The 27,598-nt window shown below is 42.0% G+C and overlaps 4 protein-coding genes across 4 annotated transcripts; all 4 read left to right on the top strand.

Moving 5' to 3' along the window:
- Nucleotides 1–12: 12 nt before the first annotated feature.
- Nucleotides 13–3,699, top strand: LOC140271124 (rho-related GTP-binding protein RhoA-C-like). The gene is made up of 5 exons (XM_072366193.1): nt 13–97; nt 619–776; nt 1,688–1,808; nt 1,904–2,034; nt 2,128–3,699. The coding sequence occupies exons 2-5, from the start codon at nt 621–623 to the stop codon at nt 2,299–2,301; spliced, it is 582 nt and encodes a 193-aa protein (XP_072222294.1). The 5' UTR covers nt 13–97; nt 619–620; the 3' UTR covers nt 2,302–3,699.
- An 829-nt stretch (nt 3,700–4,528) lies between these two features.
- Nucleotides 4,529–13,999, top strand: rbm10 (RNA binding motif protein 10). The gene is made up of 23 exons (XM_072366188.1): nt 4,529–4,640; nt 5,102–5,181; nt 5,261–5,798; nt 5,888–6,058; nt 6,211–6,280; nt 7,613–7,686; nt 8,593–8,679; nt 8,791–8,851; nt 8,938–9,096; nt 9,361–9,521; nt 9,807–9,904; nt 10,154–10,241; nt 10,350–10,548; nt 10,640–10,749; nt 10,838–10,919; nt 11,005–11,096; nt 11,212–11,403; nt 11,793–11,987; nt 12,077–12,133; nt 12,271–12,462; nt 12,834–12,881; nt 12,996–13,051; nt 13,220–13,999. The coding sequence occupies exons 2-23, from the start codon at nt 5,165–5,167 to the stop codon at nt 13,308–13,310; spliced, it is 2,838 nt and encodes a 945-aa protein (XP_072222289.1). The 5' UTR covers nt 4,529–4,640; nt 5,102–5,164; the 3' UTR covers nt 13,311–13,999.
- A 52-nt stretch (nt 14,000–14,051) lies between these two features.
- On the top strand, nt 14,052–16,852 carry lrrc23 (leucine rich repeat containing 23). Its single transcript, XM_072366192.1, has 8 exons — nt 14,052–14,533; nt 15,025–15,134; nt 15,283–15,403; nt 15,506–15,647; nt 15,861–15,991; nt 16,108–16,244; nt 16,348–16,552; nt 16,649–16,852. The coding sequence occupies exons 1-8, from the start codon at nt 14,450–14,452 to the stop codon at nt 16,679–16,681; spliced, it is 963 nt and encodes a 320-aa protein (XP_072222293.1). The 5' UTR covers nt 14,052–14,449; the 3' UTR covers nt 16,682–16,852.
- Nucleotides 16,853–17,565: 713 nt separating this feature from the next.
- On the top strand, nt 17,566–24,928 carry tktb (transketolase b). Its single transcript, XM_072366213.1, has 14 exons — nt 17,566–17,823; nt 19,725–19,842; nt 19,947–20,060; nt 20,157–20,254; nt 21,025–21,216; nt 21,430–21,557; nt 21,647–21,843; nt 22,067–22,231; nt 22,457–22,613; nt 22,700–22,830; nt 22,914–22,997; nt 23,116–23,212; nt 23,398–23,517; nt 24,073–24,928. The coding sequence occupies exons 1-14, from the start codon at nt 17,717–17,719 to the stop codon at nt 24,243–24,245; spliced, it is 1,881 nt and encodes a 626-aa protein (XP_072222314.1). The 5' UTR covers nt 17,566–17,716; the 3' UTR covers nt 24,246–24,928.
- The last annotated feature ends 2,670 nt before the right edge of the window (nt 24,929–27,598 follow it).

Here is a 27,598-nt window from a genome sequence, read left to right as displayed (position 1 = left end):
GCTGACACGTGACGCGGCTGTGCACATGCGCACAAGCGGTGGGCGGAGTTTTCCAGTCGGTCAGGAAGAAGAGAAAAGCGGACAGAGAAACATTAAGGTAATTTCAAGCAACGACAGCTTTTAAGCCCTCCTACGAGTTTCTGTTCAGTCACACAATTTTGTAAATAGCGCCACAAATGTTGTCGTTGTGATTTGATAGAGAATAGCTTCAATGACAGCTTTCAGAAACATGGGAAGCACCGTTAGCTCTCCTGCTAGCAAATGCTGTCTGGTTTGACAGGCCTGGACTGCACTGTTTAGACTCTCAGCCGGAATGGGAACATTGCACGGAAATATTAAGTCTTGTGTTTTACACCCCCGAGGGACTCTGTGTGTTAGCCACCTGGTTCATTCTTGTTTTAGACGTCTTATCATCATCATCATGGAAATGTGGTTGAAGGAGATCGATCCGGATCCGTGCTGAGACAAGTGCCAACCAGGGGGAAAGTATAGCAAAGCTCTGTAATTGTTCCTTATTCAGTCGGAGGATTGTGTCTGCTTTACTTTGCTAATGCAGAGTTGTGCTTTGTTGTCACATCAACAATAACGTTGCTGTTAATCTTATCCTTTTTTTTCCAGAGATGGCTGCTATCAGGAAGAAGTTGGTGATAGTTGGAGATGGTGCTTGCGGGAAGACCTGTCTGCTCATTGTCTTCAGTAAGGACCAGTTCCCAGAAGTCTACGTCCCCACAGTGTTTGAGAATTATGTGGCAGACATTGAAGTGGATGTAAAACAGGTGAGAGATGCTGTCACACAGGTTGCAGTAAACTAGCTGGGATTGCACAGGGTCTGAAAAAACGCACAGTATTATAGCAAATTGAGCAATTACAGTTTAAAATGACAAAACAACGCACTTTCTGGTTGTCAGAACCGTAATAACTTTGTGAATTCCATGTATTTAATTTTCTAAATACAAAGCTGCCATGGTTACTAGCCAACAACCATTTTAATTAATGATTAATCTTATGAGTCTTTACTTGATTAACTTTATGATAAAATGGTGAAAACTATTTGCCAGTGTCTCAGAGACCAAAAGGACATTTTCAGAGCCGGGTTGCCTATTTTAAAGCGTTGCAGCCTAAAGGGATATTACCAGATCCTGCATGTGATCTAACAAACGGGTCAAAACCCAGTTAGAATCACTTGAAACCGCTGCATGGTTAAGCTATCACAGGTTTGTTTATATTTCAAAAACATGTACTTAAATGATTAGTGAATTATTAGAACATGCTTTTGACCTGTGATGGAGCTGCAACATTATTTAGTTTGCTTTCATATACAAAGGAAAAATGGCAAAGAAAGTAGAACAAGTCTCTTTTTTCATCTAATCGGCGACAAATCTGATCTAAACAATGATCAAATTGGTCGCTGATCAGTTTTTTGTGTCGAGTGTTTTCATCAACAACCACTAAAAACGAACAGCACTACATTCGTGCAATGCGGCTAGTCATGACCTTCCATAGCTAAGTAGATACTGTTATAATAGACTTTATGTGAGTCTCCTTGTTTTGAGCCATCAACAGTTTAGTCATGATTTTCTTCTCCCAATTTAAAGTGGTATGGTTACATGGATTGGATTAAACAATTTCCATTTTATTCAGTCATCCTTCTTTTCAAGCAGCTTTGTTTCTGTCTGCCTTTTCTCAGGTAGAACTGGCACTTTGGGACACAGCAGGTCAGGAAGACTATGACCGACTGAGGCCTCTCTCCTACCCCGACACTGATGTTATCCTCATGTGCTTCTCCGTTGACAGTCCCGACAGTTTAGGTGCCAGACGAGCAACACTCAGCCTGCTATGTATTGAGCACATTTGTAGGAGTAAATTGATACATGTGTATAATTTTTCTTACTACTCCCTGCAGAGAATATTCCAGAAAAGTGGACTCCTGAAGTGAAACACTTCTGTCCAAATGTTCCCATCATCCTGGTGGGCAACAAAAAAGATCTGCGCAACGATGAGCACACGAGACGAGAACTTGCCAAAATGAAACAGGTGTGTTTTTTTTATCTTAACCGTTGTAGTACACTGTGCATGTCTTTTCAAAACTTGTGCCAAAAAGTTCACCGATATTACATGTGTCCTCAGGAGCCAGTTAAATTTGAGGATGGCAAAGAGATGGCAAACCGCATCAGTGCCTACGGCTACCAGGAGTGTTCTGCCAAAACCAAAGATGGTGTCAGGGAAGTCTTTGAGATGGCGACTAGGGCAGCGTTGCAGGCCAAGAAAAATAGGAAGAAGCCCATTTGCGTACTGTTATAGGCTCCAGGAAGAGAGGGAGCTGTCCTTAAGCACAGATGAAGAAGGCTGCTTCCACTGACATTTAACATGGGAGGGGGGGTGGCGCCATTTGCGTGGGTGGGACAGAAGAGTTGCCCAATTTCAGATCACCTGATTACCGTCAGCAAGTCAAAGAAATCTGAAATGATTTGACATGCTTCTACATTCTGTTTCTTGGTTTATAGATGAGGTTCTATGCCACTTATCTGGCAACTGTTAAAACTTTTTTTAGACCTTGGAAATCTTCAGGGTAGGTGGTAAAGTCGGGGAAGGATTTGAAATTTAGCAGTTTTAAATGGGGTTGATTTGTGCCATGAGGGGAACCAATTAAGAAAAGGTCCTTATCAGGCCAAAGACGATGGAAACGTGAGAGTGAAATGACAAAAAAAGACGTAACTTTAGCATAGGTTTGAGGTAAGGCCACGTCTAGATCTCAGTGGATCTCAGTGGATCTTACACAGAATTGCCTACGTGTAGTGCCTTGAGAGCAGTGGTTAAGAAGAATAAGTTGAGGGGTAAAGATCGGTAACTAATGGGGTATTGTTTGTCATTTGTTGTGTCTAGTCCTCACATTTTCAAATCCTTTCTCCCCATCACTGGCTTGGCTTCTTCAGGCCCATTTTCTGACTCAGGCACTATGCAGGGGTATGCCTGAACTAGATTGTATGAGACATTTTCCCATACTGTATTACTTACCTGTAATCTAGAGTGCGTGTATGCAGCTGTGTGGTAGTTGGTTTTCTCCAGTGCAGCTCTGCATGCAGTGAATGTGTGTATATTTGTGTGATTGTGTGTATTAACATATGTGTCATGTACTGTATTCATGGAAAAAGCCTTTTGCATCACTGACCTAACTCCTTGTTTCCATGCCAAAGTTACCCCTGTTGGCCACATTTCAAGGCTCAGAGGGGTAATAAATTTAACAGCTACTCAGAGTGACATAGAAACTTTCACTTTACTGGAAAACATTAAACTACAGCCAGAGGCACAATCAGGTTAACCTTCTAAGTTTTAGGATTTTTTTCTTTTTGTGTATACCAGATAATGATTTGATTGTGTTAATCAGTGGGTCAAATCACAAGCGGTGTAGTTGATAAGTTGAATATTCTTTCATATAGATGATAGGCTTATCTTATTACTATGTCCATTATGTACTGTATGTCTTACAATATCTTGTAAGGACATGTTAATGATGTGTATTTCAAGTTTGCCTTTTTCTCCGTGCTCCCCATTCCCTATTAAATGACATTGTCCTTGTTGTATTATGTAACTTTTTATTATTGATGTAAAAAAAAATGTTCCTAGTATATTTTAATCATCTTTCTTAATCCTGCTGTTATGATCACTTTATGTCGGTTTAATAATAAATTTTAACCGTTGTATCGTCTCATTTGATTAATGGCAAGTTGAGGTCGGGGTGCTGTACTAGAATGTTCTTGAGAATAGGTTTTTCTTTTCTTTTTTTTTTTCAAAATTTATTAAGTCTTTGTTACCGTGGTAACAAAGAAATAAAGCTGGTATTATGGCTTTCTTTTGTTGTGAGGTATTTATGTGTTCTTTTGATCCGTTCATGCATAAATAATCACTGCAATGTTCTTTATATTTTTGGCATTAATTTACCTTTTCCCAAATAAAAACACTCGTAACCAGTTTGAAATATCTGCTTCTGTGAGTTCACATTTAAACAGAAGGTATTTCTACAAAGCCATGCTTGTAGGGAATCGTGTAATTGTGATCAAGTAATCGGATCCTAAAAGAGAGTCTCTTTAATAAGCACCAAATAAGTCAGGTTTTCAAGTGCTTGTTGGAATTTTTATGACATTTGTTTAAGACTAAAAACATTTATGTGCGATGATGACCAGTTTTAGGTACAAGGAATAAAGTTAAAGTTACTAGGTCTCACCAGCTGTGAATGTTGAATATTTAAAGTCTGCTATGTTTGCACAGATTTTATTTATGTAAGTTGATTTAATTTATTTTCATAGTTGCCGTATTGAAAATATTTTCCATAAGGTATTCTTACCGAAACAGACTTCAGAATGGGTTGATTAATTAATTTGAACTCTAATAAAGCTACATATCCTCTCAGTTTATCAGTAATGAAGTTTTGAACTCCGGGTCCAACCTGTTTTGTATTGTCCAATCATCGTCGTTATTCGTTTTTTGACGCTCTATAGACCAATCAAACACCAGTGCTGGGGGTTGGTCCCGCCCTCTCCGACTTGTCTTGCTGTGGCCATTTTACACTTTGGTTCACTGAAAATTAAACGCCCCTGTCACCTGGACTTCAGCGTGACATTTCAGGACCGATTGTTGTTGACGTGAGTTGCCGGTTTTTGTTTCTTGTATTCTGCATACGACTGCTGTTGTGTTACTAACGGCTGACAGCCGTTTGTTTACAGCGTATATAGCTTGGACGTGCTAGCCAAGCTCAGGCTAAAGTAGTTAGCTTGGCTGCTAACAGAGATGACCGCTGCTCGTCATTGTTAAATACACAGATATGGATTGTAAATATGAGTACGTGCCTTGTGCCTTGTCATGTTTATTAGTGACGCGAGGTTTAGAGTCTCATATTTCTTTACTTTTTTGTTTGTAGTTTGTTGAGCAGTCACAGAAGTCCTTTTTTTTTTTCAAACTTGAAGTCTTTGGGATTAAAAATGTAGTTGACCTGGTCAGTGAACTCCTTGCACACGACTCCAGCATAGGCTACATTTCAGTAAAGTAGTTGCTTGTGAGTACAGGCAGTCTGTAAAATGCATTTTGATTCTCATTGCTGCTTCAGATCCAAAAACGTCAACAACAACAAAAAAAGGACACAGACTTGGAGCAGAGTCACTGGGTCGGCATGGCCTATGACCGAAGGTGAGTGAATTGTTAACTTTTCTAGCTTTCTTCTTTATTCCTCAGACATGGTTCTGACTCTGTCTCTTGTGATCAACAGGGTTGGACGAGGTGATCGCATGGGTCGCTATGGCAACACTCACAATGATCACAACTTTCGGGACATGGACTATCGTGCTTATGATCTTGAGGATGAGGATCCAGGAAGAGGACATGATGTCAGATTGGAAGAGGAGATATACAGCCACGATGAGCAGCCAGGTGCACACGACTTCCCATCAGGATTTCTCCATGATCGTCAGGGGTTACATCAGAGAGGCAATGGTAGAGGGGGCATTGGACGTGAGGGGAAAGGCCTCCTGTGGCCCCCTTGCTCTCAGTCACACCTTGATCTTGCTGATCCCATCCTTCAAAGAGAGGAAGATGGATCCAGGCGAGAGTTTGACCAGTTAAGGATTGGCCTGCAGGAAAGGGGCCGGGGTAAAGGCGGAAGAGGCTTTCTGGAGAACAGTGGCCCAAATTCAGGAAGTAGGGAGGGCACCTGGGGCCACGTTGGTATCCACCCTGAGCAGGTGGAATTCAATACGGGCAGACAGAGAGAGGAGGACAGGTTCGCTCGTGGGGTGGGAAAAAGGAGGGTAAGTTATTCTAGAGCCGCACTCTATGACAACTAAAGTTTTTTTTTTTTTGCAAACAGCATCAGTTATGATTTCACATCTTTATGCAGGCTTTTCCAGTGAGGGCAGAAGAGCATGGATGTGGAATTGCTGGCCCAGACTTGTCTATTGATGACTTGGATCAGAGGGACCACGACTACCGTGCAGATTTGGACCAAAACCAGAGGCCCAGCAACATCATCATGCTTCGCATGCTGCCACCTAGTGCCACTGCAAATGAGGTGGAATTTATCTATTTATTTATATATTCACATTATATTGCATGTATATCTCCCTGCAACCCTGAATTGGATTGAGTGGGTATAGAAAATGGAAAGATGGATGCATAGATTTAGCAGTAATTGGCTCTAAACATTTTCTTTTCCGTTCATAGATCCGGGCACAACTTCAGGAGCAGGGAATTCAGCCGAGAGAGGTTCGCCTTATGAGGAACAAATCTTCAGGTGAGGATTTGACTGCTTGCAGTTTTTGTTTTGCTCTTTACTCTCCTTGTGTCAGTTCCATCCATTGTCCACTCTGTCACTCTTTTATGTGATGTTCCCTTTTTGTTTTCTGTGTTTTCTGTCCTATGAATAAGCATCTTCACCTTTGTTTTCTTACAGTTTTACTTACTGTCTTTCACAGCACTTGACAGTGCACTAGACAGCTGCTTTAAAGCATTTCTTTATAACTTATATACCATATATAGAGCAGGCTTTTGATTTGATTTCTGCCTCCATACTTTGGTGTGCTGGTTCCTGTACTTGTGCTTGTGCTCACAGGGCAACATCGATGCACGCTTTAGAAAGGAATTAATGTTGCCTTTAATACGAGTGCATGCATACAGCCAGGTTTGCTTCATTGCATTAATTTTCCCTTTCACCTAGGCTCTCATGTTGTCTTTACCCTTTTGCTATATTGTTTCATCCATCCTGAGTAGCTAAAACATTGTTCACAAGCTAATAGTGTCAAAAGACGAATAAACTTCTTAAGAAAAATGTGTTTATGTCATTGTAGTCCTTTTTGAGTGTGAATGGTCGGATTTAAGTGTTTCAGCTGCCGCTCAGCTACATGAATGTCATCCATACTGCTCAGAAAGTCTTTTTAAAATTTTTTTTTTTTAAATCACAGATTTCTCACTTCACTAACTTCCTGGTTGTCTGTAAGGTGTGCCGAGCTGACACTGGCACACTTACACTCCCCAACCCTACGCTGTCTTCTTACACCTACATTACTGTTTGTGTTGTAGGATGAGTAACTCTCATTACACGTGTTTAGATGATTAACTTTTTGCAATTCTGTCTTTGTGCATAAAAGCAGTTGTTTTGATCAAACTTGAAAACCTAAACGTGTTCTGTAATGTTACCTATCATGTCTAGCAGTGCATGCTCAGAATGTGGAGTGTTTAATATGAGACGTTCATCCACAGTCCTAGACTAGAAGACTGCACTGTGACCCACAAAGTAGCAGTGATATTTGTGTGTGCTTGTGTGTTTGTGTGTTTGGTTGGTGCCTGGGTGCTTCATCACTGAATTCCAAAGAGCTCAGACTCAGACTGATGAGTGGGTAGGATTCTCTCTCTCCTCCTCTTTCCTTGACCCTGTTGAGTTACTTGACATTGCATTTTCCCACCCTTGCAGAGACTTTGAGAAGGAGGGAAGATGCAATGATATATTTTATTAGTGCTGATACAGGGTCTCTCTCTCCTCTGTACATGAAGCACTAACCCCAACACTGCGTTGTTGTCATGTTGTTGTTGTTGTTGTTCGGTTGCCATGGCGCTGGGCGGTGTCCAGGTCAGAGCCGAGGATTCGCCTTCGTCGAGTTTAATCTCATACAGGAGGCCACCCGCTGGATGGAGACCAACCAGGTCACTCTCTCCTACACAGACACAAATACACTTATAGATTTATTCAGTGGGACACATGAGTTAACTTGATTTACAGTCACGTCATGCCGCTATGTGGACATAATGCTTTCCAGTGAAACATAGAAACACAGAGTGGAATATAGTATTTGTGCCTGAGGTAGGTAGGCCTTCCAGTTTTGAGGGAAAATTTATCTTTTTTTAAATTTTTTTTATTTTTTATTTTACACTCACAAATTTCCCAAATCTGCAAATTCATGTAAAATCATGCTTTAAACATTTCCACCCAAGTCCCAATGACATAATGTTCATAAATGGACCATCCCAGCCACATTTGTCTGGCCTTTGTCCAGTATAACCTCCTCCTTTAAAAGAGGACCACTTTCTCCCGGGACTTCTCTTTCCTAAGTTTACAGTACCACCTCTGGGATAGTATGCCAGTGTGAATAGAACCTTTGACCTGATATGGTGAATCAGAAACAAAATAGTGCCTCAGTTTCTTTTTTTTTTTTTTTTTTACTTTTCTGTCAATATTACACCTTTATAGGACAATTTTTTTTTTTGTCTCTTTGGGGGCCAAAGGTGGTGACACTTGTATGGGGTGTGTGGAAAACTGTGAAAGGTTTCCCCTTAAGGGGGGAGGGATGACACAGTTGAACTAGGAAAAAAAAAGGACACTTACAAAGCTATATATACACCATCTCAGTCCGTCCGAATTTCCTAAAGCTGAAGGTTGCAATTCTCTGGTGTTATCTTTCTTTCAGCCTCAGCTTGTACTGTTTCTCTCTGTCCCTCTGTCCCTTTCACTCTCTCTCTCTTGTGAGATGAGGCCTCTCTGTGACATGTGTGGCCTAATTAGCACTGATAGTGGTTCTTTGTTCTCCCTCCTTCTATTTCTTTTTCCTGCAGGGAATGCTGTTGATTTTGGGACAGAGAGTTTCAATGCACTACAGCGAACCGAAACCGCGTGCCAATGAGGACTGGCTCTGCAACAAGGTTTGCATTGCCTGACATGAAAACTGAACTGGTTTGCATATACTTACTGCACTTACTGTAGTAGCTCATTTAAGAGGTCTTCTAACAGTAGCTCATGTAACATTTCAACAGTGTGGTGTGCAAAACTTTAAAAGAAGAGAGAAGTGCTTCAAATGCAGTGTGCCTAAATCAGGTAAAGTTTGAAGGAGCTATTATAAATATCCAAGCTATTCTTTATTTTAGTTAGGAATTCATAAATGGCTCATTGTGTCTCTGCAGAGGCTGAACTGAAGCTTCCACAGCTGCAGAGGGATTTGCCTGTTGTCCTTCAAAAAGAGGGAACCCAAGGCTTACTGCCCTTGCCAGCACCCTACCAGTCTTCAGGCACAAGTGCCACCCCAGGGCAGGCGACGCAGCAGGCAGATGTTGCCAATGACAGTGAGCACATCAACTGGCATTTTCCTCACCATAGCAGTCTCTTCCTATTACACCTTCCACCAACAAACATTTCTGTGTAGCTACTCTAAGTTTTGATGATTTCGTAATAGGACAAATGTCTGTGTTGTGTTTTGAAGTGCTGTTCAGTATGATTTATGAGGGACTCTTACAGTGTTTACAGTCAAAAGCTGGACATCATGTGATACTTGCTTTCACAAATAGTTTTTATAGTATATATTTTTCTCTAATCCTCTTTTTCAACAGCTCTGATTCTTAGAAATCTTGGCCCTCATACCTCAGTTGAAGCCATTTTGGCCGCCTTGGCTCCATTTGCCACTCTCTCCCCTTCCAACGTTCGCCTAATCAAGGACAAGCACACACACCTGAATAGGGGCTTTGCCTTTCTGCAGCTCTCTACGATAGTGGTGAGAATTTAAATGTCACACACATGCATAGATGCTACACATGCAGTGAGAGCCAAAGGTCTGAACACACCTACTCATTCCAAATGAATAGGTAGGTGTGTCCATCCTTTTGACAAGTTCTGCATATTTTCACTGATTTATGCCTTTATTAAAGTTGTTTTTCAGACTGGATTAATCCATAAGCAAAATACTATTTACTCTTGTGTACAGATTGATTTTGAAATCAGTTTTATTCTAAACATACACAGACCCACACTTAACGCAAATTGTGTGTTTTGTCAACAGGAGGCATCGCAGCTTCTCCAGATCCTGCAGGCACTCCAGCCAGCTCTCTCTATTGATGGGAAGGCTATTGTAGTAGAGTTCGCCAAAGGTTCTAAACGGTAAAGACACAGCACACAAATTTGTGTGCAAAGGAAAAGGCTGGATGTAATCACTTTTACACTGTTAATCACATCGCTGCTTAAAATGACACCATGTTGTGATTAGAAATTTAATGGAATCAGAATGATCTTTAGAGGAAATTACTTTAAACATGCTGATGGTCACTGTTAAAATGAACAGTGAAGCTCTGCTGTAAATATGACACCTTAAATCACTGAAACCCTCTCTTTGCCTCTTTTTGACACTAGTGATGTGTTTGTAACGGATGGTAGCAGAGTGAGTGCTGCTACCGTCGCCAGCACAGCAATAGCTGCTGCACAGTGGGCTGTGACGCAGGTAACCTGTTGGTTCTAACAGGGGGGGTGTACAATTTTATATGGTATGTGTATTTCTATATTTTATTGTTTTGTTTGTTTTTCCCTCCATTTGTACATTTATTTTCAGAACACCCAGAATGGATCAGATCAGAGTGCAGGTGCGGCTGTATATCAGCAGGGGGCAGCAGTAACCTACAGTCAGGAAGGGCTTGAGCACACTGGGTTAGATGGTACAACCTTCAAGGCCCAAGCAGACACCAGGGCTGCAGCCTTGCCAGGTGCAGGACCATCCCTGAACGGGGCATACACACCAGGAGCTGCCCCAGGTTAGTGTGACGAATGCTTTTAAATTCATACAGCGGTACTTTATGATCTATATGTATTTGTTTCAAACTGTTTGTACTTGCTCATCTGCAGCTATCATTACATCTGAGGCAGTGAAATCTGGTGTGGCAGTTGTGCAGCTGCCTCTCCCTCATACACAGACTGCTCTCATCACCACAGCTGCTACCACACCAGTCACACAGGTACGACATTACTTTTTCCGTTTTGTGTCCTTGCACTATTGAACGCTATTATGATCCTTTTTTTTTTAAGAGCTGTATCTCTTCACAGGTTGAGATAGTGGGAAAACCACAGCCAGCTGCTCCCAGTCAACCTGCCACCCCGGGCACCCAACATGAACTGAAGCAATACCGTAAGGCTTTTTGTCTGGGGAATTTCTAATATTGAATTGAAATACCAGAAATCTGGCCCTGAAGAGAATGTTTCTATATTTGCAGCTGTGCCAGATGTGTCCACATACCAGTATGATGAAAGCTCCGGCTATTATTATGACCCATTCACAGGACTCTACTATGACCCAAATTCCCAGGTAAGAGTGCGCTATGAATTGACTTCAGTCTAAATGTTCAACAGGCTCCTTTTCTGCATGAGTGCCTTCTTCCTCAGCGCTTCAGTCTTGTTTTGTGTATCTCTTTTCTCTGCAGTACTACTACAACCCTCACGCTCAGCAGTACATGTACTGGGATGGAGAGAAGCACACGTACATTCCTGCTGCCAGCCAATCAATTACTGAAGGTGGTCCGTCGAAGGATGGCGCGGCCTCCTCAGACTCAATGTTTTCCACCACTGGAAGCAAGGAGAAAAAAGACAAACCGAAGAATAAAACTGCTCAACAGGTACTCTGCCTACTTGATACAAGTTAAAGTACTGACAAATTGCATTCAAAATGAGATACAGTAACTCCCAGTCAATTTGTTTGCTTTATCTGTATTAATGGATAAAGGTGGATTATTTATGCATTTACATAATATGGATATAGCCTATTTATACACGATACTGAAAAGAAAAACAATGACAACTTAAAATTGAATACACTTAAAATCTGAATGAACAAAGTATGGTAAAATAATTGGCATTTCACAGAGGTAATTATTGCAGTTATTGAGTTTTGTCATTTTTATTGTTTTGTCACCTCGTAATGTGACAAAAAATATTCCTTTCTTTTTCTTTGATCTTAAAGTATCTTTTATGTTTTACATTTATCTCTTCTGGTTTATATTTGTAGATTGCCAAAGATATGGAGCGTTGGGCTAAGAGTCTCAATAGACAAAAGGAGAACATGCGTTCTGTCTCTTCGTCCCCTGCGGTCGGCTCTACAGCGCTCCCTCCTGGTTACACACGAGCACCTGGCCACAGTCGCCTCGATGACCACAGAGAGTCTGCAAGTGCTGATGCGGGCTACGCTGTTCTGGAGAAAAAGGTGCAGGAACTTAACAAAACACGTGTACCACAAGCGCAGGGGCATGTAAACAGCGCCTCATTGTCTGAACTATCTTCTCTGTCCTGCAGGGGGCACTGTCTGAGAGGCCTCAGAGTTTCCTGGACCAGATCAGGCAAAGTGCAGAAGTAAGGAGGTTTTTTGTTTCCTCAGTGTTTTTAACATCCTATTCTTTTGTGACAGTGAGACGTTTAAATGCTCTTGGTTTTTCAGCTGCTTTGTGCATAATGCCATCATCCGTACCTGATCACGTGTCTTTCCTCAGTCACCTCCTCAGCAGCTCGGTCTGGTCCCAGCCTACAGTGCAGAAAGTGACAGTGAAGAGGAGGGAGGCGAGAAAGATGAGAAGGAAGGGAGAATGACGGACTGGGTGAAACTGGCCTGTCTGCTCTGTAGGAGGCAGTTCCCTAGCAAGGAGGCCCTTATAAGGCATCAACAGCTCTCTGAACTCCATAAGGTGATTTAAATCTAATTCTACACAAACAGACACTTCTCAAATGATAAAATTCATCTTTCAATACTCGTATTAAGGTTGTTACATCGTATGCACAGCATGTGATATTAAGATTAAGATCAGATTTATTTGTCATACACAGAAAATACACCTCCACTTTTAACCCACCCAGTTTGGCACCTGCTGAACACACATGCACACGCACAGGGTCACACACTCATAGAGACAGATGCCATACACTGGAGCGGTGGGCAGCCATAGTTTGATTTTCTTCTGTATGGAAAACCATAAAACAAAACTTGACTCCAACACTGTTTGAATGGCATTTCTCTTGAATTGTGGCTTATCTTTCACCTTTTTATCAATGCCTTTAGCAAAACTTGGAGCAGAGAAGAGCCCAGGTGGAAGCTCTTGGCAAAGAGGTTGGTCAACCTTCATGTGCTGATTTTAAACTACGGATGTAACGTATATACAGTATTATATAGTATTGTTCTTTCTTACTGACATTATTTCATAATTTCATATATTTCTTGCAGAGACTAACAGATGGACCAGAACCTCCAGATCCCAAGAAGAGAAAGTTTAGCCCCGTGTAAGCAGCAGTGATGTGACAGTAATTTTTACAAGCTTAATTTGTTGTGGCTGCTAATGTGTACTGTTCTCTCAAGTATGGCTATCATATAGTCACTGCAGCTATGTTTGATGGAGGTGATGTTTTTGTCTGCTTAAGCATTGTGTTCTGTTTACTTTCTCTTTTTAGCGATGGCATTACAGGCACAAGTCTTGGTGCAAGGATGCTGCAAGGAGGTGTGAAAAGAGGGCTTCTGCTACGCAACATGCAAGTGGAGTAACCCGGCCTTGTGAACTTCTTAACCAAGAAAGGACAAAGCCTCACGTGCAACTGTTCAACGTTAACACCACACAGATATCCATATAAAATCTTCTTCATTTTGGGTGGACATTATAATTACCTCAACGATGCTAACACTGAGTGGTAATAACCCCATGTTCTGATCATGTAGCAGTAGATGTCACAATATTGCACAAATTGCACCTTTTTTTTGCTTGCTTCCTGAATAATTCAACTTTTAGTTCCAGCTAAATTCAGCTTGTGTTTGATAAACAAGGTTTATGTTGTTTGGGGGGGGGGACGTTCTCTGTTTCAGAATGAGAGGTCAGTACAACACCTAATGTGAGCAAATGGTCATTTCTAATATTGTCTATGCACCACAGATTTTTGTTTTGTTTTATGTTAATGCTGTATGCCCTGTCATTCAGTGAATGACTGAAATGGGCATGAACTGTGTACATTTTAGTATGAGCACTTTTATACAACCAGCCAGGCTGTGAGACCGAACAGGACAAGGCCAGACTCACTGATATTTGAGTGTCTCCATTTAACATATTGTAGGTATGAAATAACAACCTAATTCACATGTATCTTGGGAGAAAGTTGTTTTATTTTAATTTTTTGTATTTTTCCATTTGACTGTTTCGCTAAGCTCATGTAAATGAATTCATAAACCACGTTTTCGTCTTTTTTTTTGCTGTCTTTTATGAGCAAGCCAGTGGCTAATATTTAAACATTTTAACCTCAAGTTTCCAGATTTGTGTATTTGTTTTTCACCTAAAAAAAAAAGAGGAAATTAACACATCCAACCATATAGGAGGTAATTTTTCTAACGCAACATCCTGACAGGCAGAAGTCGCTTTGGTTCCTGAATCTGTCCTCCTCTTAAGGCCGAAGTGTTTCCATGGTAACGCCCTGTAAACTCTTCTCGGTTCGTACGTGAGCTGCTACTGCATATAAACGGGAGAAAAGCTGACTTTATGGAGTGCTAGACTTTTTAAAACTATTACAAACTATCAACTAAGGTTATTGGGGGGGCGTAGTTCGTTGTTAAATTTGGTTTCGTCGGAAGATGACAGTCGGCTGTTAGCGCCAAGTTGGGTGACAGTTTGTATCAAAACAGAAGGCTAATTTAGCAGGATGTCCGACGTGGACGAATATTTAGGCCTCTCGGATGTGGAGGGAGAGGAAGGCACGCTTAAAGGAGACGGAGAGGACGAGAAGGTACTGAGTAAAGATTTATGAGGGAAACAAACGGCGGCCATTCCGGTGTAAGCAAAAGGTGGCCGCTTGCTTTTTTAAGGAGAACATCCATTTCCCAAATCATGATTTTTGTTTCACCTAAAAGTTTGACTTCATGATGACGATGATTAGCGTTACTATAATCTTGTCTACCCCATGAATGAAGAAAAAACCCAACATGCTGCAGTCAAATGAGCTGAAGTGGGTGGTCAACTTACAGTGAATAGGTTTGAAGGTGTGCACGTGGCAGATTCAGACTCGGGTACAGTAGCACATGGACACTCATCGGTGGGTTGGTCCCCACCTGCATCCAAACTGCTTCCCAGCAGGTCACCAAATCCCCATGCTGAAGTAGCATTGTTGCATTTAAAAACCACTGCATGAAATGCAACTTGACATTTATCTTACAGTATTTTGTGAGTTTAAACCACTGATCACGCAGTGCTCGTTTATGTTATTTATGTACTCCACAGGTACAAATTCGCCATTTGACCAAAGAAATCATAAGTGAGGGGCTTTCACTGCTATGCCGGACAGGAAATAGACTTGCGCATGCTTTTGTCAAACTGGACCTTAAGGAAAAGTAAGCTGGAAAAAAACGCATTCAGAGCAAGACTGGGTGTCTTAGTTTGGTTAATTCAATGCCGGAATGTTCTGTTTTCTGATTGGATTAAAAAAAAAAATTCAGCTGTCGATGTTGTCAATGTTTCTCTCACCATTGTACTCCTTAGAGGACTGGATGAGGTGGCTGCAGTCAGCAGTTATATTCACATACGTTTCCTGGACTTATCCAACAACCACCTCACTGATCTTTCTCCTCTGGCATCTCTGAATCAGCTGCTTTGGCTGAAGGCAAGGAGCTTTTTCTTTACATATTCACAAAAGGATATCTGTCTTGCCCTCCGCATCATTCACTTCAAGTGGTTGTGAATTTTCAGTGCAACTCTTTTGCAGGTTGACAGTAATGCCGTGGCATCCTTCAGAGGGCAGCCTTTTGCTGGACTGACCTATTTGCAGTGGTTGAGTATGGCGGTGAACCGGCTAACAAACCTCGATGGCCTGGCTGGGCCTGCCCTGGAGAGCCTCAATCTTACAGGTTGCTCATTTTGATTTTATGTCCAGTAAAGTCAACATATTCAGCCAAATATTTGATAGAATAAGTCATATGAATTGTTCACCTGATCAGAGGAGCATTTACTTTCCCACCTGTTGTCGTTGCTTTTGGAAAGATTTTAATCAAACATTATTAGAAGTCTGATATATAGCTTGATAAAAATTTTGATGTGACATGTTAAAACCTTGCATGCAGGTAATAGTATTCAGCGAGTGAGCGGTTTTCAGACTGGCCACTTTGTGAATCTGGTAACTCTGGAGCTGAGGGGAAACTGCTTGGATACCACAGATGGCATCAACCTCCCCAATTTAAGGCGATTATATCTGGTAATAAAAGAAGGTTAATTTGGTTTAAAACACAAGGTTCAAATAATAGCATCAGTCTTTATACCACAGTGACCCAAAGTACAAAGTGCTTGTGACTATTCTTGCTTTCACTTGAGGCCCAAAATGCTATCAAACGTCTTGAGGGTTTGGAGAAGTTGGAGCGTCTTGCCATCCTTCATCTACGAAACAACCAGCTTGAAACTCTGGAAGGCCTCAGCCCTGGCATGAAATGTCTCCAATACCTCAATGTCAGGTGCATATAGTGTGCTAAGATATGCTGTAAAACGCCAAATAATCTAATAGTACTCAGATATTGAACCCATTTTTCCTGTTCCCGTCTCTGTCCTTCTCCTTAGAGGCAATGCAATCACAGACGAAAAGGCCCTACATAGCCTTGGCCTCGTATCAAAAACCCTGCGAGCGCTGGTCCTTTCTGAGAATCCACTGGTGGAAACACCAGACTACCGGTTAAGAGTGCTTATGCAGATTCCACAGCTGGAGCGACTCAACAAGGACCCCGTCTCCTTTGAGGAGAGGACTGAAGCTCGGAGGACGATCAGGGTAAAAAAAAAATCTTGTTTTTCATTGTGACATAGGGTTAAAAAAACAAAGAGTCTCTTTTGCGCTTTGGTTTTAAGATATCATATGTCTTTTCAGGAACTTAAGGAAGAGGAAATACCTGAGCCATAAGATTTCAAAAGAATACTAGAATGAGGAAGTGTCAGACTGACTCGACTGTCCTGAAGAGGCGGGCCTTTTGTCTATAAGTGGGTGACTGTGATTACACTTCTGCTTGAAAAGTGTTGTATATTTTGCACAACTAATCATCTATAACTGCATTGGATTTTTTTCTTCTTTTATTATAACCACCAATAAATAATAATAATAAAAAAGAGTTTCTTTCCCACGAGTCCATGGAAATGTAGAAATGCTGGAAATAAGGTGAAGTGACACAGATAAGTCCCAGTGGCTGCAGGCTGATATGTGAACCTGGTGTTGTTCGACAGCTTTTCCCTGAGTAAGGATGAGAGGGCAGAATCTGTTGGCGCTTCCTCGTTGGCAGACACCCAGAGGCCGCTTTAAAGGCACAGTTACGTTTTCTATGTGTATGGATATTTAACTCGTTATCATACATAGATGGACACATATTTCAGATAATTCATCAAGTTTTTTGTTAAAGATTGTATCTGGGGTCATACTACTTCGACATGAAATCCCCCACACACACCTCTTTAGCAAGATTGTCCATATTTTTTCATTAATTCTGCAAAGTCGTAGGTGGGATATCTGACAGATACCCAGATAACTTCACGTCAAAGTTCTCCACGTTGTATTTCCTGTAATGACGGCACCGGTTTTATGTACGTAGGACTCAAATGTGTTGGCAAGTTACTGGTTCATATAAGCAAGCTGCAACACCTCAGATTTAGGTCTTTGAATACGAGCCGAAAAGCGTTTGAAAAAGCAGGACAATCCCCTACACAAGTTGTGCCACCACTTCTCCACCAATCGTTTGATTAGATGGGTGTGGCTGCTCGTGCAGACATAAACCTCCCCTCCTCGCGCTGTCAGTCCTCCTCCTTCCAGTCATACTCAACTTTGAGCAGCTAACGACGGCGTGACTCACCTCAGATTCTACGACACCGAGAAGCAGCCGTGTGGATGAGATAGTCTACAGCAACTCTGCAAGAAACCGCGACTCTCAAGCAATCCTTTCCAGAAACCATGACTAGCTACCACAAACCCGACGAGAAGACTGTGCAGGGGCTGAAAGACATCGCTAACAAGCTAAGGATCAACTCCATCAAGGCAACATGTGCCTCCAATTCCGGGTAGGCTATTCGGAGTTACTTTGTATGAGAAGTCATTCGGCTTTATAATTAAATAAATATAATAATGTTCCAACGTGCTTCTGACGCTTGCTGGAACAGCAGGCCCAGGTAGGCTGCACGTGTTGCAGATTATATTCACGCGCTGGAACTTGGCTAAAGCTAGCAGCGAGTAATTGGGCAAATAGTTTGCTATTGGCCACTTCAGTTTGACTTGAGTCTTACGTTTATGGCTAAGAAAAGCCGTCGGATTGTAGGTGGTTTTTATGTGAAAACAAGAAACGAGACGCTTGGTCATTAAACGCTGCGTTATGACTTAGTCTTTAAGATCGGTAGCACTTCGTGGCGTTTTTACTGGCTAGCTGATCGCAATGTCGCGGTAGAGGATGGGTCTCGTGATTAATTTAACGCTCCAAGTCTGTACTTTGCACAGACATGAAATTGTCTGGAAATCTGTCAGGTATGACAGCCAAAAAAAATCAAAAATGGCCAACGAGAGGAGCACCTGTCCTGACGTTTGAATTTTTTTTTTATATCTACGCGCCCAGAAGTTTTGAAGTGACTTTACATTATTCTCTCCACTCGAAGAAGTAAAGGTGTGTAGATGGATAAATCGATGCAAGTCCAAGCGGGAATAGTAGTACTGGGTGCAGCTTTATCGGTCAGTCTGTCTGCCCTTTGCACCCCGAGCCTCTTCCCAGGATTGCAGTCACCTCTCAACGTCTTTTGGTACATTCCTCCAGTTGTGTTGCCTCTCTGTTGGCTTTAATTACGTTACTGTCACATCACGCCTAAATGTGAACTTTGAACGGGGAGGTTGATAATTTGGAGCCAGTTTGCAACTACACTGTTGCGAGCTACAGTGCTTTTAAGAGGAAAATACCATCAAAAACTATATTTTCTGCATCACTTAACATCCGTTTTGTCGACTGGCCAAGTGTTCACACATGGCTAGAATTTAGTGCTTGGACAGTTTATCACTGCAGCCTAGAAAAATCCATCATTGTGTAATTTCTTTTGATACTATGGCACCTTTTGAGAATGGAAGGTTTGATAAACCTGTTTTTCAGGCACTTCCTTATGGCTATTCATTTCCTCCTTCGGATGAGGAAATGAGGGAATTATGTCCCGATTGTCAGGAATAAGAAACGTGTACAAAAGGTCTGAAACTGTCTCCTTCAAACAAAAGACATTTTTTAGCTCTGACAACCAGCACACTCCCCGTGTTCCTCCTTCTTTGTCTGAAGTGGAACGTTATACTTGAGTATCTGATTTCTTTTCCCTTTTCTTTTTGTAAATCCCTTTTACTGAGTTTATTTTTATTTTTTTCAGCAGGTTATCACTCAACAGAAGAACAAGGGGTAAACAAGTGTTTGGGATATTTGTTGTAAAATTTAACCATGACCCAGATGTATATCTGTTAACTGGACATGTTTGCAGCATGGTTCAAATGGCCCTTTTTTTCTTTTCTTTTTTAAACTTTACCACATAGGGAAGCTGTTGGGTAATGTTGAATTTCCAAAGGTGTTTATTACAATACTCAACCACTATGCAGAAACTAACAGTTTCACAAGCTTGTTCGTGTTCTTTAGTCTTGGAACATAAATGTGGTAACCTGAGGTGGTTGTGTGTGAAATTAACAGTTTTTATTTTCTTTTGACTGACTTTGTATCCCAAAAGGTTTTGGAACTTGGCTCTCCTTGAATGGCTTGTTTTTGTAGTTTAGGGTTGATCTAAGCCCAGTGCTTTCGATGAATAATTAACAAGTGATTTCACTTCAGTGGTCTCGACCCAAGTTCAGAATGCAACGGCACATGCATGCACGTGATGTTGTTTGTTTTCTTTACTAATGCTCTTGCATTTTCACCATCAACCGTCACCAATGGACTGTTTTTGCCCTTTAGCCATCCCACATCATGCTGCAGTGCAGCAGAGCTGATGTCTGTGCTGTTCTTCAACACCATGCGCTATAAAGCAGACGACCCTCGTAACCAGTGCAACGACCGCTTTGTTCTCTCAAAGGTTGGTGCTTCTAAGCTGACTTGCTTTATATACACATGCTGTTCAAAGCTGAGCTGTTCCGCAGCTGGTTGGCACACACGAGAAACACTCTTTCCTTTTTTTAGGGCCATGCTGCGCCAGTCCTGTACGCTGCCTGGGCTGAAGCAGGTTTCCTGAAAGAGTCGGATCTGCTTAACCTGCGCAAGCTTGAGTCTGACCTGGAGGGGCACCCCACACCAGTAAGTATGGAAACCCTGTGTGGTGTAACTGCTTCAGATAGGATGCAGAACACAGTCTTCTTCTGCCTCTTTCTAATCTGTCCTGTTGTATCCTAGAAACTGGAGTTTGTTGACGTGGCTACAGGATCCCTTGGACAGGGTCTTGGGGCTGCCTGTGGGATGGCCTATACTGGCAAACACTTTGACAAGTCCAGGTTAGTTTGTATCGAAAGTAGAATGAATACAATCGGATGGTCTGAAGTCTTTAATGCTTACTTTTCAACAGGACGTGTAATGAATCCAAATTGTCCGTATTACTCTTAAACACGTTATTGTTGTAGTGCATCAAGTTTACTGTGTTGGTTGGCACTTTTTTTTGGTCCCAGATGGACTGTTTTCTGTAAAGGCCGATTATCAATAGCATTGCTCAACAAGAGCATTGTTTGACAAGGGTGTATTGAGTGCTTCCTGATGCCTTGTAATATGTTAAAGGTCGAGGTGCCTGCAGTGACGCAAAAGAACAATGAAGATATTTTTACAAAATAAATGAATACATGGATGTTTCTGATATTTTGGCATTGAAGCCAGCCTTAAGTTGCTCCAACCTGTGGCTCACTGGAATAAAAGCCTCCATTGCTAATAATTCTGTTGATTGAATGAAGTATTGGCTAGTTTAAATTTGTCTTAAATCATCATTTGGATTATGGTCAGACTTGATGACAAAGGTGAGGATCCAATGTTACAAATGATCTTTTTATTGTTGCAAAGAGCAAATTTGCTAGCGCTAACATTGATGGAGGGTACAGAAATCCATCTGGAGTTAAGGCGATAAAATTGTTGTTATTGGAACAAACTGTCTTCAGCAAAGGAGCCAGTTTGTATGTGGAAGCAGTAATAAAAGTGACAGTACGATCGTCTGTGACTATACAGTAACCTCATTAGAAAGGGGTGCCGAGTCCTCATATTCCTTCTTTCCACACTGTAGTTACCGTGTGTACTGCATGATGGGTGATGGAGAGTGTTCCGAGGGGTCAGTGTGGGAAGCCATGGCCTTTGCCTCCTACTATAAGCTGGATAACCTGGTGGCCATCCTGGATATCAATCGGCTCGGTCAGAGTGAGCCTGCGCCCCTGCAGCACGACATGGAGACCTACCGCAAGCGCTGCGAGGGTTTTGGGTCGGTAACAAACTTTCATCTCGCACCTTCACATTTGTGAAGTCTTTAAACTTTTAAACATGAATCCTCTTATCAACCATTTGAACTTTCAGAAATGCATGAGGACTTGACCTCCTTTGGTCCTCTAAGTTAATAAGTTTAGGATGTAACATGATTGATGTGGAGGTGGCCTTGTTCAGGGTTAATATTTGTTGTGCTGACCTATCTGTATAGGTGGAACACGTACGTCGTGGATGGACATGACGTGGAGGAGCTGTGCAAAGCTTTCTGGCAGGCGCAGCAGGTCAAGGATAAACCCACCTGCATAGTGGCCCAGACTTTGAAGGGCAAAGGACTCAAAAGTACGTGTACAAATGAATTTTGATATTCATTTCCACAACTGCAGATGTCTTGGTTTGCTAAATGACACTTGTCCACCCTTTGACTTTAGACATTGAGGATCAGGAAAATTGGCATGGAAAGCCCATCCCTAAAGACAAGTTGGATGCCATCCTGGCTGACCTGCAGTCTCAGATCCTGGTCCCCAACAAGACTCTGTCCCCCGAGCTGCCCAGTGATGACACAGCACCAGCAGACCTCAGCACCATCTCCCTGCCTTCACCCCCAGCTTACAAGAAAGGAGACAAGGTAAATAAAAAGAAGCCGATTACCTTTTGCCAGCAGTGGTGTTTTTAGGGCACCTTTACCCCCTGTCCTCAGTAAAAGGCAAAGGTCACTGGAACAATGAATGAATGAATGAATGCCTGTGTCTCAGCGTGACTACTGTCTGATTACTGATATCAGTCCCCAAGATAACTTTTAACCCTCTTTGAACCCTGATTGGTATTGATTCCCTTCCTCTTGTTTTTAGATGGCAACAAGGCGAGCATATGGTACCGCACTGGCCAAACTGGGTCAAGCGAGCCAGAGAGTGGTTGCCCTTGATGGAGACACCAAAAACTCTACATTTTCAGAAACCTTCAAAAAGGCCTTCCCTGAACGCTATATTGAGTGTTTCATCGCTGAACAGAATATGGTGAGCGAAACTTGAAGTTCTAAGTGGCGAGCTGGTCTTTCGTAACCGTCTCTTTACTACCATAATCTGCTCCAGTTGGTGTAATCTGTTGCTATTCATTCTTGCACTTGATAATCCCAGCCTCCCTGCTGCCTTTCACCTGTGACCAGTTTACCTAAGCCTCTGCTCTTACATCTCTGCTTAATCTCATCAGGTGTCACTTACTGCATTTGCTTGTAATTACAGGTCGGAGTGGCCATTGGCTGTGCTACTCGTGACCGCACGGTTGCATTTGCCAGCACGTTTGCTGCGTTCTTCTCCAGAGCTTATGATCAGATTCGTATGGGAGCCATCTCCCAGTCCAATGTCAACCTGGTGGGGTCTCACTGTGGAGTCTCCATCGGTAAGATCTGAACCAAAACACATTTATTCATCTGCTGGATCGATTGGCTGCACTCTGTGTCTGACTGCTCAACATTGTGCGTTCAGGTGAGGATGGTCCATCTCAGATGGCCCTTGAGGACCTGGCCATGTTCCGTGCCATACCGACATGTACGGTGTTTTACCCGTGTGATGCCGTGTCAACAGAGAGGGCTGTTGAGCTGTCAGCCAACACAACGGTTGGTAGCCCACCTCATGGTGGCACATCTAATAAGGTGTCCTCACGAGATCTATGTGGTAACGCACTGCTCTCTATTCTCAGGGAATCTGTTTCATCCGTACCAGTAGACCAGAAACCGCTGTAATCTACGCTCCAGATGAGAAGTTTGAAATTGGTGTAGCTAAGGTAATGACCGTTTTGTTTTCAAGTAATCCCTCTACTACTTTTTTTAATCCTAAGAATTCAGGCCTATAAAAAGAAAATGAGCCTAAAATTTGCTTATCATGTGAATTATTGTTTCCAGGTGGTGCGCCAGTCAGACAAAGATAAGGTGACTGTCATTGGAGCTGGTGTCACTCTGCATGAGGCCCTTACTGCTGCTGATATGTTGGCAAAAGAAGGTAAACCAGGACTGCCCCCTAGTGGACAGATGTGCATATTCATGGGATACATATATCCCGTGTGTGTGTGTGTGTATATGTGTGTGTATATATATATATATATATATATATATATTATATATTATTAATTTGTGGAGTCACCGGCTGCTGAGTCTCACTTGTATAATTCTGATTACTTCCTACAGGAAAGAACATCCGTGTGATTGACCCATTCACCATCAAGCCCCTGGATGCTGCCACCATTCTGAGCAGTGCCAGAGCCACAGGGGGACGTATCATCACAGTGGAGGACCACTATAAGGAGGGTAGGTTGTAGTGTTGAGTGCATTGACCGGAGGAGGTGTAGATGAAACAAGAGTGTGCAGCGATTTTTTTGGGGGGGGGCGGGGGGCGGGGGGCGACTGCTGGCTTGCCCAGAAACGTTTTAGTTGGGAAGCCCTGAACATGGCAATCATGGAGTCTTTGTGTAAGACTGTGGTCGGGAGCAGGGCTGGTGTCCTGTGCCGTTGGCAGAGATCAGTCTTGCTGGACAGCTCAAACATTTTGACTGATTGGCTTCCTATACTGTAGCTGCAGGTGGTTTTTAAGTGCGGTTTACAATGGGTAAAGGAGGCTCTTCCTCATTTCCTGTTTTCATGTGTAGAACATGGCTTTTTTCGTTTGAGCTGCCTGGCTTGTACAAATAGATTCAGTGGTTACCTGAAACGTTTTGATTCCTCGGGTTAAAATTTGAGGGTTTTTTTGCAGATTAAGGCATCATGTCATCACTTTGACTGAAACTAAGTGGTTGCTGCTTTGCATTTGTGAAATGAATCTCTGGCATTGCTGCATATTTCATGTTGTCCTCCTTCTCTGAGCAGGTGGTCTTGGTGAAGCCGTGCTGTCTGCAGTAGGAGGGGAGCCTGGCATTGTCGTCACCCGGCTGGCGGTGTCGGGCGTTCCCCGCAGTGGAAAGCCTCAAGAGCTCCTGGACCTCTTTGGCATCAGCGCGAAGCACATCGCCAACGCAGTCCATCAGACCTTTGCAAACTAAAGACTGCGTTTCATGTTTGTGCTTGTATCACAACCCAGTTGTCTCTGCCTACCACAATCTTAAAACCTATCAGCCTCTGTCATCTTATGGCTTTGAGTTTGCAGCTTACTAACGCCGTGTTGCTGTCACATATAGGAGGAGATGACTGTAGATCTAATACCTCTCATTGTGCATCCTCTGGTAACTTCTGCTCCTGAGAGGATCCGGCATTGTTTGACCAGTTTTCTTTTTAAATCCTTCCTCTTGTGTTGTTTGAAGCTCAGAATCCCTGACTACTGTAAATGTTGTGGTGACAGTTTGATTCGTTGTAAACTGTCAGGCCATGACTGACATTCACACCAACATTCCTGTAACACATTCCTAACAACGGTTCCTTTTTTTTTTTCTTTTCCTCCTTCTTACTTTATTACTATCATGCCTCCTTTTTCAAAGCACCGTTACTGTTTTACGTTAATCTGATGTACTAGATAATTTCCGTACTTGTCTCGGGACGCCCTTTTAATGCTTGAGTTGTGCTAGCGATTGGTTTTACTCAACCCTGGAGTGAAGTTGAACCAGATATAAACCGTTTAAACCTTCAGCAACGATTCCTGACCACGCAGTCACAATGTTACTGGCTTTTAAGGTCACCAGTGTCATCCTGTTATTGCTGTGATGTGCTAAATTAAAAGGAAGCTCAATACAATTTGTTCTTTGTGTGGTATTTAAATTACTCTGGCTCAATGTCAGCTGGTTGTCTGCAGTCCTGGGGGGGGAAATGGGGAATGAATTCAAGAAACTTGGAACTTATTCTCTTAATGCCACTATTAGGGTCAAACTTTTTGTTTAATAAATTTTTTTTTTCTTTTTGTTATAAGCCAAATGGTCTTGCAAGTGGGTTTAAAGGTGGCTTGTTTTGCAGACTTTGGTCCCTCGAATTGATGAATGTTCAAAAAATTGCTAAATTCATTGAAATTGCATTTTCTCTTTTTAGCGCTTTAAAGAGGATTTATATTATGGTTTGAAAGTGACATGTTTTATTTTGGATCTACTGCTATTGCACTCTCATCTTGGGGGGGGGGGGGGTGTAAAAACTTAATTCAAATTTTAAACAGTTTATGTGATGACAAAAGTTAAGTATAACTTTTATAATAATGGACACTTTGGGGTGGTGGGGGGGTGTAGTGTCAAATGTTTCTTTGAAGCAAACGGCACAGCTGAGTTGAGCTACACTTACTGGAGTTATTGCCTTAAGTGAATCCAACACTGATGGTGTGAGACAGAATGTCTCATCTGCTTCTTACTCTCTGAGGCAGATCAGTACAATAATACATTAAGTTGAATTCACTGCACCAACATGGTCTTATGTTGATTTTTGTCTGATAACGCAGCAGTTACAACATCGACAGTGCAGAAATGCTCTAAACATAGTTTTAATGCACAGATTTTCATATATATGTGATTGAGCTGCTTTATTGGGATTTCAGTCTCATTTTATATGTACTTATTCTTTACTGGTTTTGCAGAAAGAGAAATTCTGAGCATGTGCACAGCCCCGAGGCTCATGAGTCAAGTTGGATTCATCCATGCAGGAGTGATTCAAAATCCAACTGCATGTCACTATGCTAGGCAGCGCTTTCTTAGATTATTCCCGCTTTGCATGTCTAAACATAAATTTCTGCACAGACTTTTGTCAAACAGAGTTTGGATTGGGATGTTCCATTCCTGCGTTTCACCTTATTTAAATATTTTCCTTCAATAACAAGTTCAGTCAAGAGGTTAATTTTGAGAAAACAAGTTGACTTTCACAAAGTCATTTTCTTTTAAGCAGCAGTTTATCGCAGCCACAAGGTTTTAAAGAATTCCATTAATTTCATAAAAGCTTGACATTTTACACCTGTAGATCAAGTTCGTATCTGTCTCTGGAAGCAAATAAGTTTAAACTTTTCAAAGAAGACTTTCTGAACCCCTGAACTTGCTCTATAGATCGGGTTAAAAGCGAACCAGTAAAACTGTCTGTAACTAGATTAATGACTCCACCGTGGCTTTAATTTTTGGGAATTTACCAGGAATAAACGCATATTTGACAAGAAAATAAAATGTAGTTTTTCTGGGCTTGGTATGCCTAAATGAATATAATGGAGGTTTAAGGTATGGAAAATTTACACGTTTACTCTGTTTGCCCAAAAAAACTAGACCTGTCGAGTTAAGATGCCAGAGATTTAAGAACTAACAGGAAACATGAAAATAAGCACTGTGTCCTACACCAGTGTCTCCGGAGAAGCAGTAGAGCTGTGACTCAGCATCATTACTTGTGTTAGAAATTGTTCATTTAGGGTGCTGTCAGACTGAGGTTAAGGAAGGTGTTGAATGTGATCTGTGGATTACTGCATGTTCCTGTCAAGATTGAAACGAATCATCACTGGACACATCAATGTTTACCTTGGAGGAGCACATCAGGTCCAAAGTGTTTCAGTGTTTAGTGTTAAGTTGTCCAGTGTGCCATTTGGAATATGTCTGGATTCTGCTGCCCTCTGTCTCAGGAGCTGATCTTGGGCAGGAAAATTAAAAAAACCTTTTTGTGGCCCTGGTCTGCAATGTGATCCATTGATGTGAACCCGAATGATTACGTGAAATGAAACTTATTAAGAAATCTTAAAGAAATTTAAAATATGTTTGTGTGGTTGCTGAGCAAACAGAGGGCCTGTCAGCAGGTTTCACTCCGCAGTGAGAATCCCATCTTGGCTCCACTCTCAGCCAGGGTGAGTGTGAGGATGCACACACACCACAGTTCATGAACAGTATGTATGTTCAGTACAGAATGTAAAGATGGCTGCATTGTTCGCTCCTTCGAAATCATGTTAGTTTTCATATGTAGATGCTAGTGGAGCTTGGCCAAACATGGTTAACTCTGACCTGAACTGTCTATCAACCCCACCCCTTGTTGGACAAGGTCCAACATCAGCGCAAACTCCTGGCACACTCCAGTCAAAATGCAAAAGTGAGAGTGGATTAAAAATGTTTTAGATTACATGATGATCTCACACTGCTGTATGAAACAGTTTATTCTTTGCAAGTGTTTCATTATCTTCACAAAACATAGGTCTTTCTTTTCTGAGTGTTAGCAGACAGTTATGACAAGGAGAGGAGACAAGGTAGAGAGGGGCGTGTCTGTGTATTTCACGGTATGATGATTGAAGGCCTGTATTAACACTGTGAAAGTTTATTTTTTTTACCTTTCCACCTCCTCGATATTCCTTCCATCGTCTCACTTTCTCATTTCACCATTCACTCTGAGCCGAGGGCTGCGCTTTCTCTTTATATCAACAGCAGAGAAACTGTCATTTTCATTCTCAGTTTTCATGTTCTCATAT

This window comes from Leuresthes tenuis, unplaced genomic scaffold (assembly GCF_036924035.1).
Source record: "Leuresthes tenuis unplaced genomic scaffold, fLeuTen1.0.hap1 SCAF_16, whole genome shotgun sequence".
Classification (NCBI taxonomy): Eukaryota; Metazoa; Chordata; class Actinopteri; order Atheriniformes; family Atherinopsidae; genus Leuresthes; species Leuresthes tenuis.
The sequence above is the reverse complement of the archived record's forward strand: the minus strand, read 5'-3'. Positions and strand labels throughout refer to the sequence as shown.

Bases quoted from the DNA above. Each gene is read 5' to 3' on its own strand.
- LOC140271124 (XM_072366193.1), top strand. From the start codon at position 621: ATGGCTGCTATCAGGAAGAAGTTGGTGATAGTTGGAGATGGTGCTTGC. The intron at 777-1,687 runs GTGAGAGATGCT...GCCTTTTCTCAG, and splicing joins TTGAAGTGGATGTAAAACAG to GTAGAACTGGCACTTTGGGA. The intron at 2,035-2,127 runs GTGTGTTTTTTT...ATGTGTCCTCAG, and splicing joins AACTTGCCAAAATGAAACAG to GAGCCAGTTAAATTTGAGGA.
- rbm10 (XM_072366188.1), top strand. The intron at 10,242-10,349 runs GTAACCTGTTGG...ATTTATTTTCAG, and splicing joins CACAGTGGGCTGTGACGCAG to AACACCCAGAATGGATCAGA. The intron at 12,463-12,833 runs GTGATTTAAATC...CAATGCCTTTAG, and splicing joins AGCTCTCTGAACTCCATAAG to CAAAACTTGGAGCAGAGAAG.
- lrrc23 (XM_072366192.1), top strand. From the start codon at position 14,450: ATGTCCGACGTGGACGAATATTTAGGCCTCTCGGATGTGGAGGGAGAG. The intron at 14,534-15,024 runs GTACTGAGTAAA...TGTACTCCACAG, and splicing joins GAGACGGAGAGGACGAGAAG to GTACAAATTCGCCATTTGAC. The intron at 15,992-16,107 runs GTAATAAAAGAA...CTTTCACTTGAG, and splicing joins ATTTAAGGCGATTATATCTG to GCCCAAAATGCTATCAAACG.
- tktb (XM_072366213.1), top strand. From the start codon at position 17,717: ATGACTAGCTACCACAAACCCGACGAGAAGACTGTGCAGGGGCTGAAA. The intron at 21,558-21,646 runs GTACGTGTACAA...CTTTGACTTTAG, and splicing joins GAAGGGCAAAGGACTCAAAA to ACATTGAGGATCAGGAAAAT. The intron at 23,213-23,397 runs GTAAACCAGGAC...TACTTCCTACAG, and splicing joins TGATATGTTGGCAAAAGAAG to GAAAGAACATCCGTGTGATT.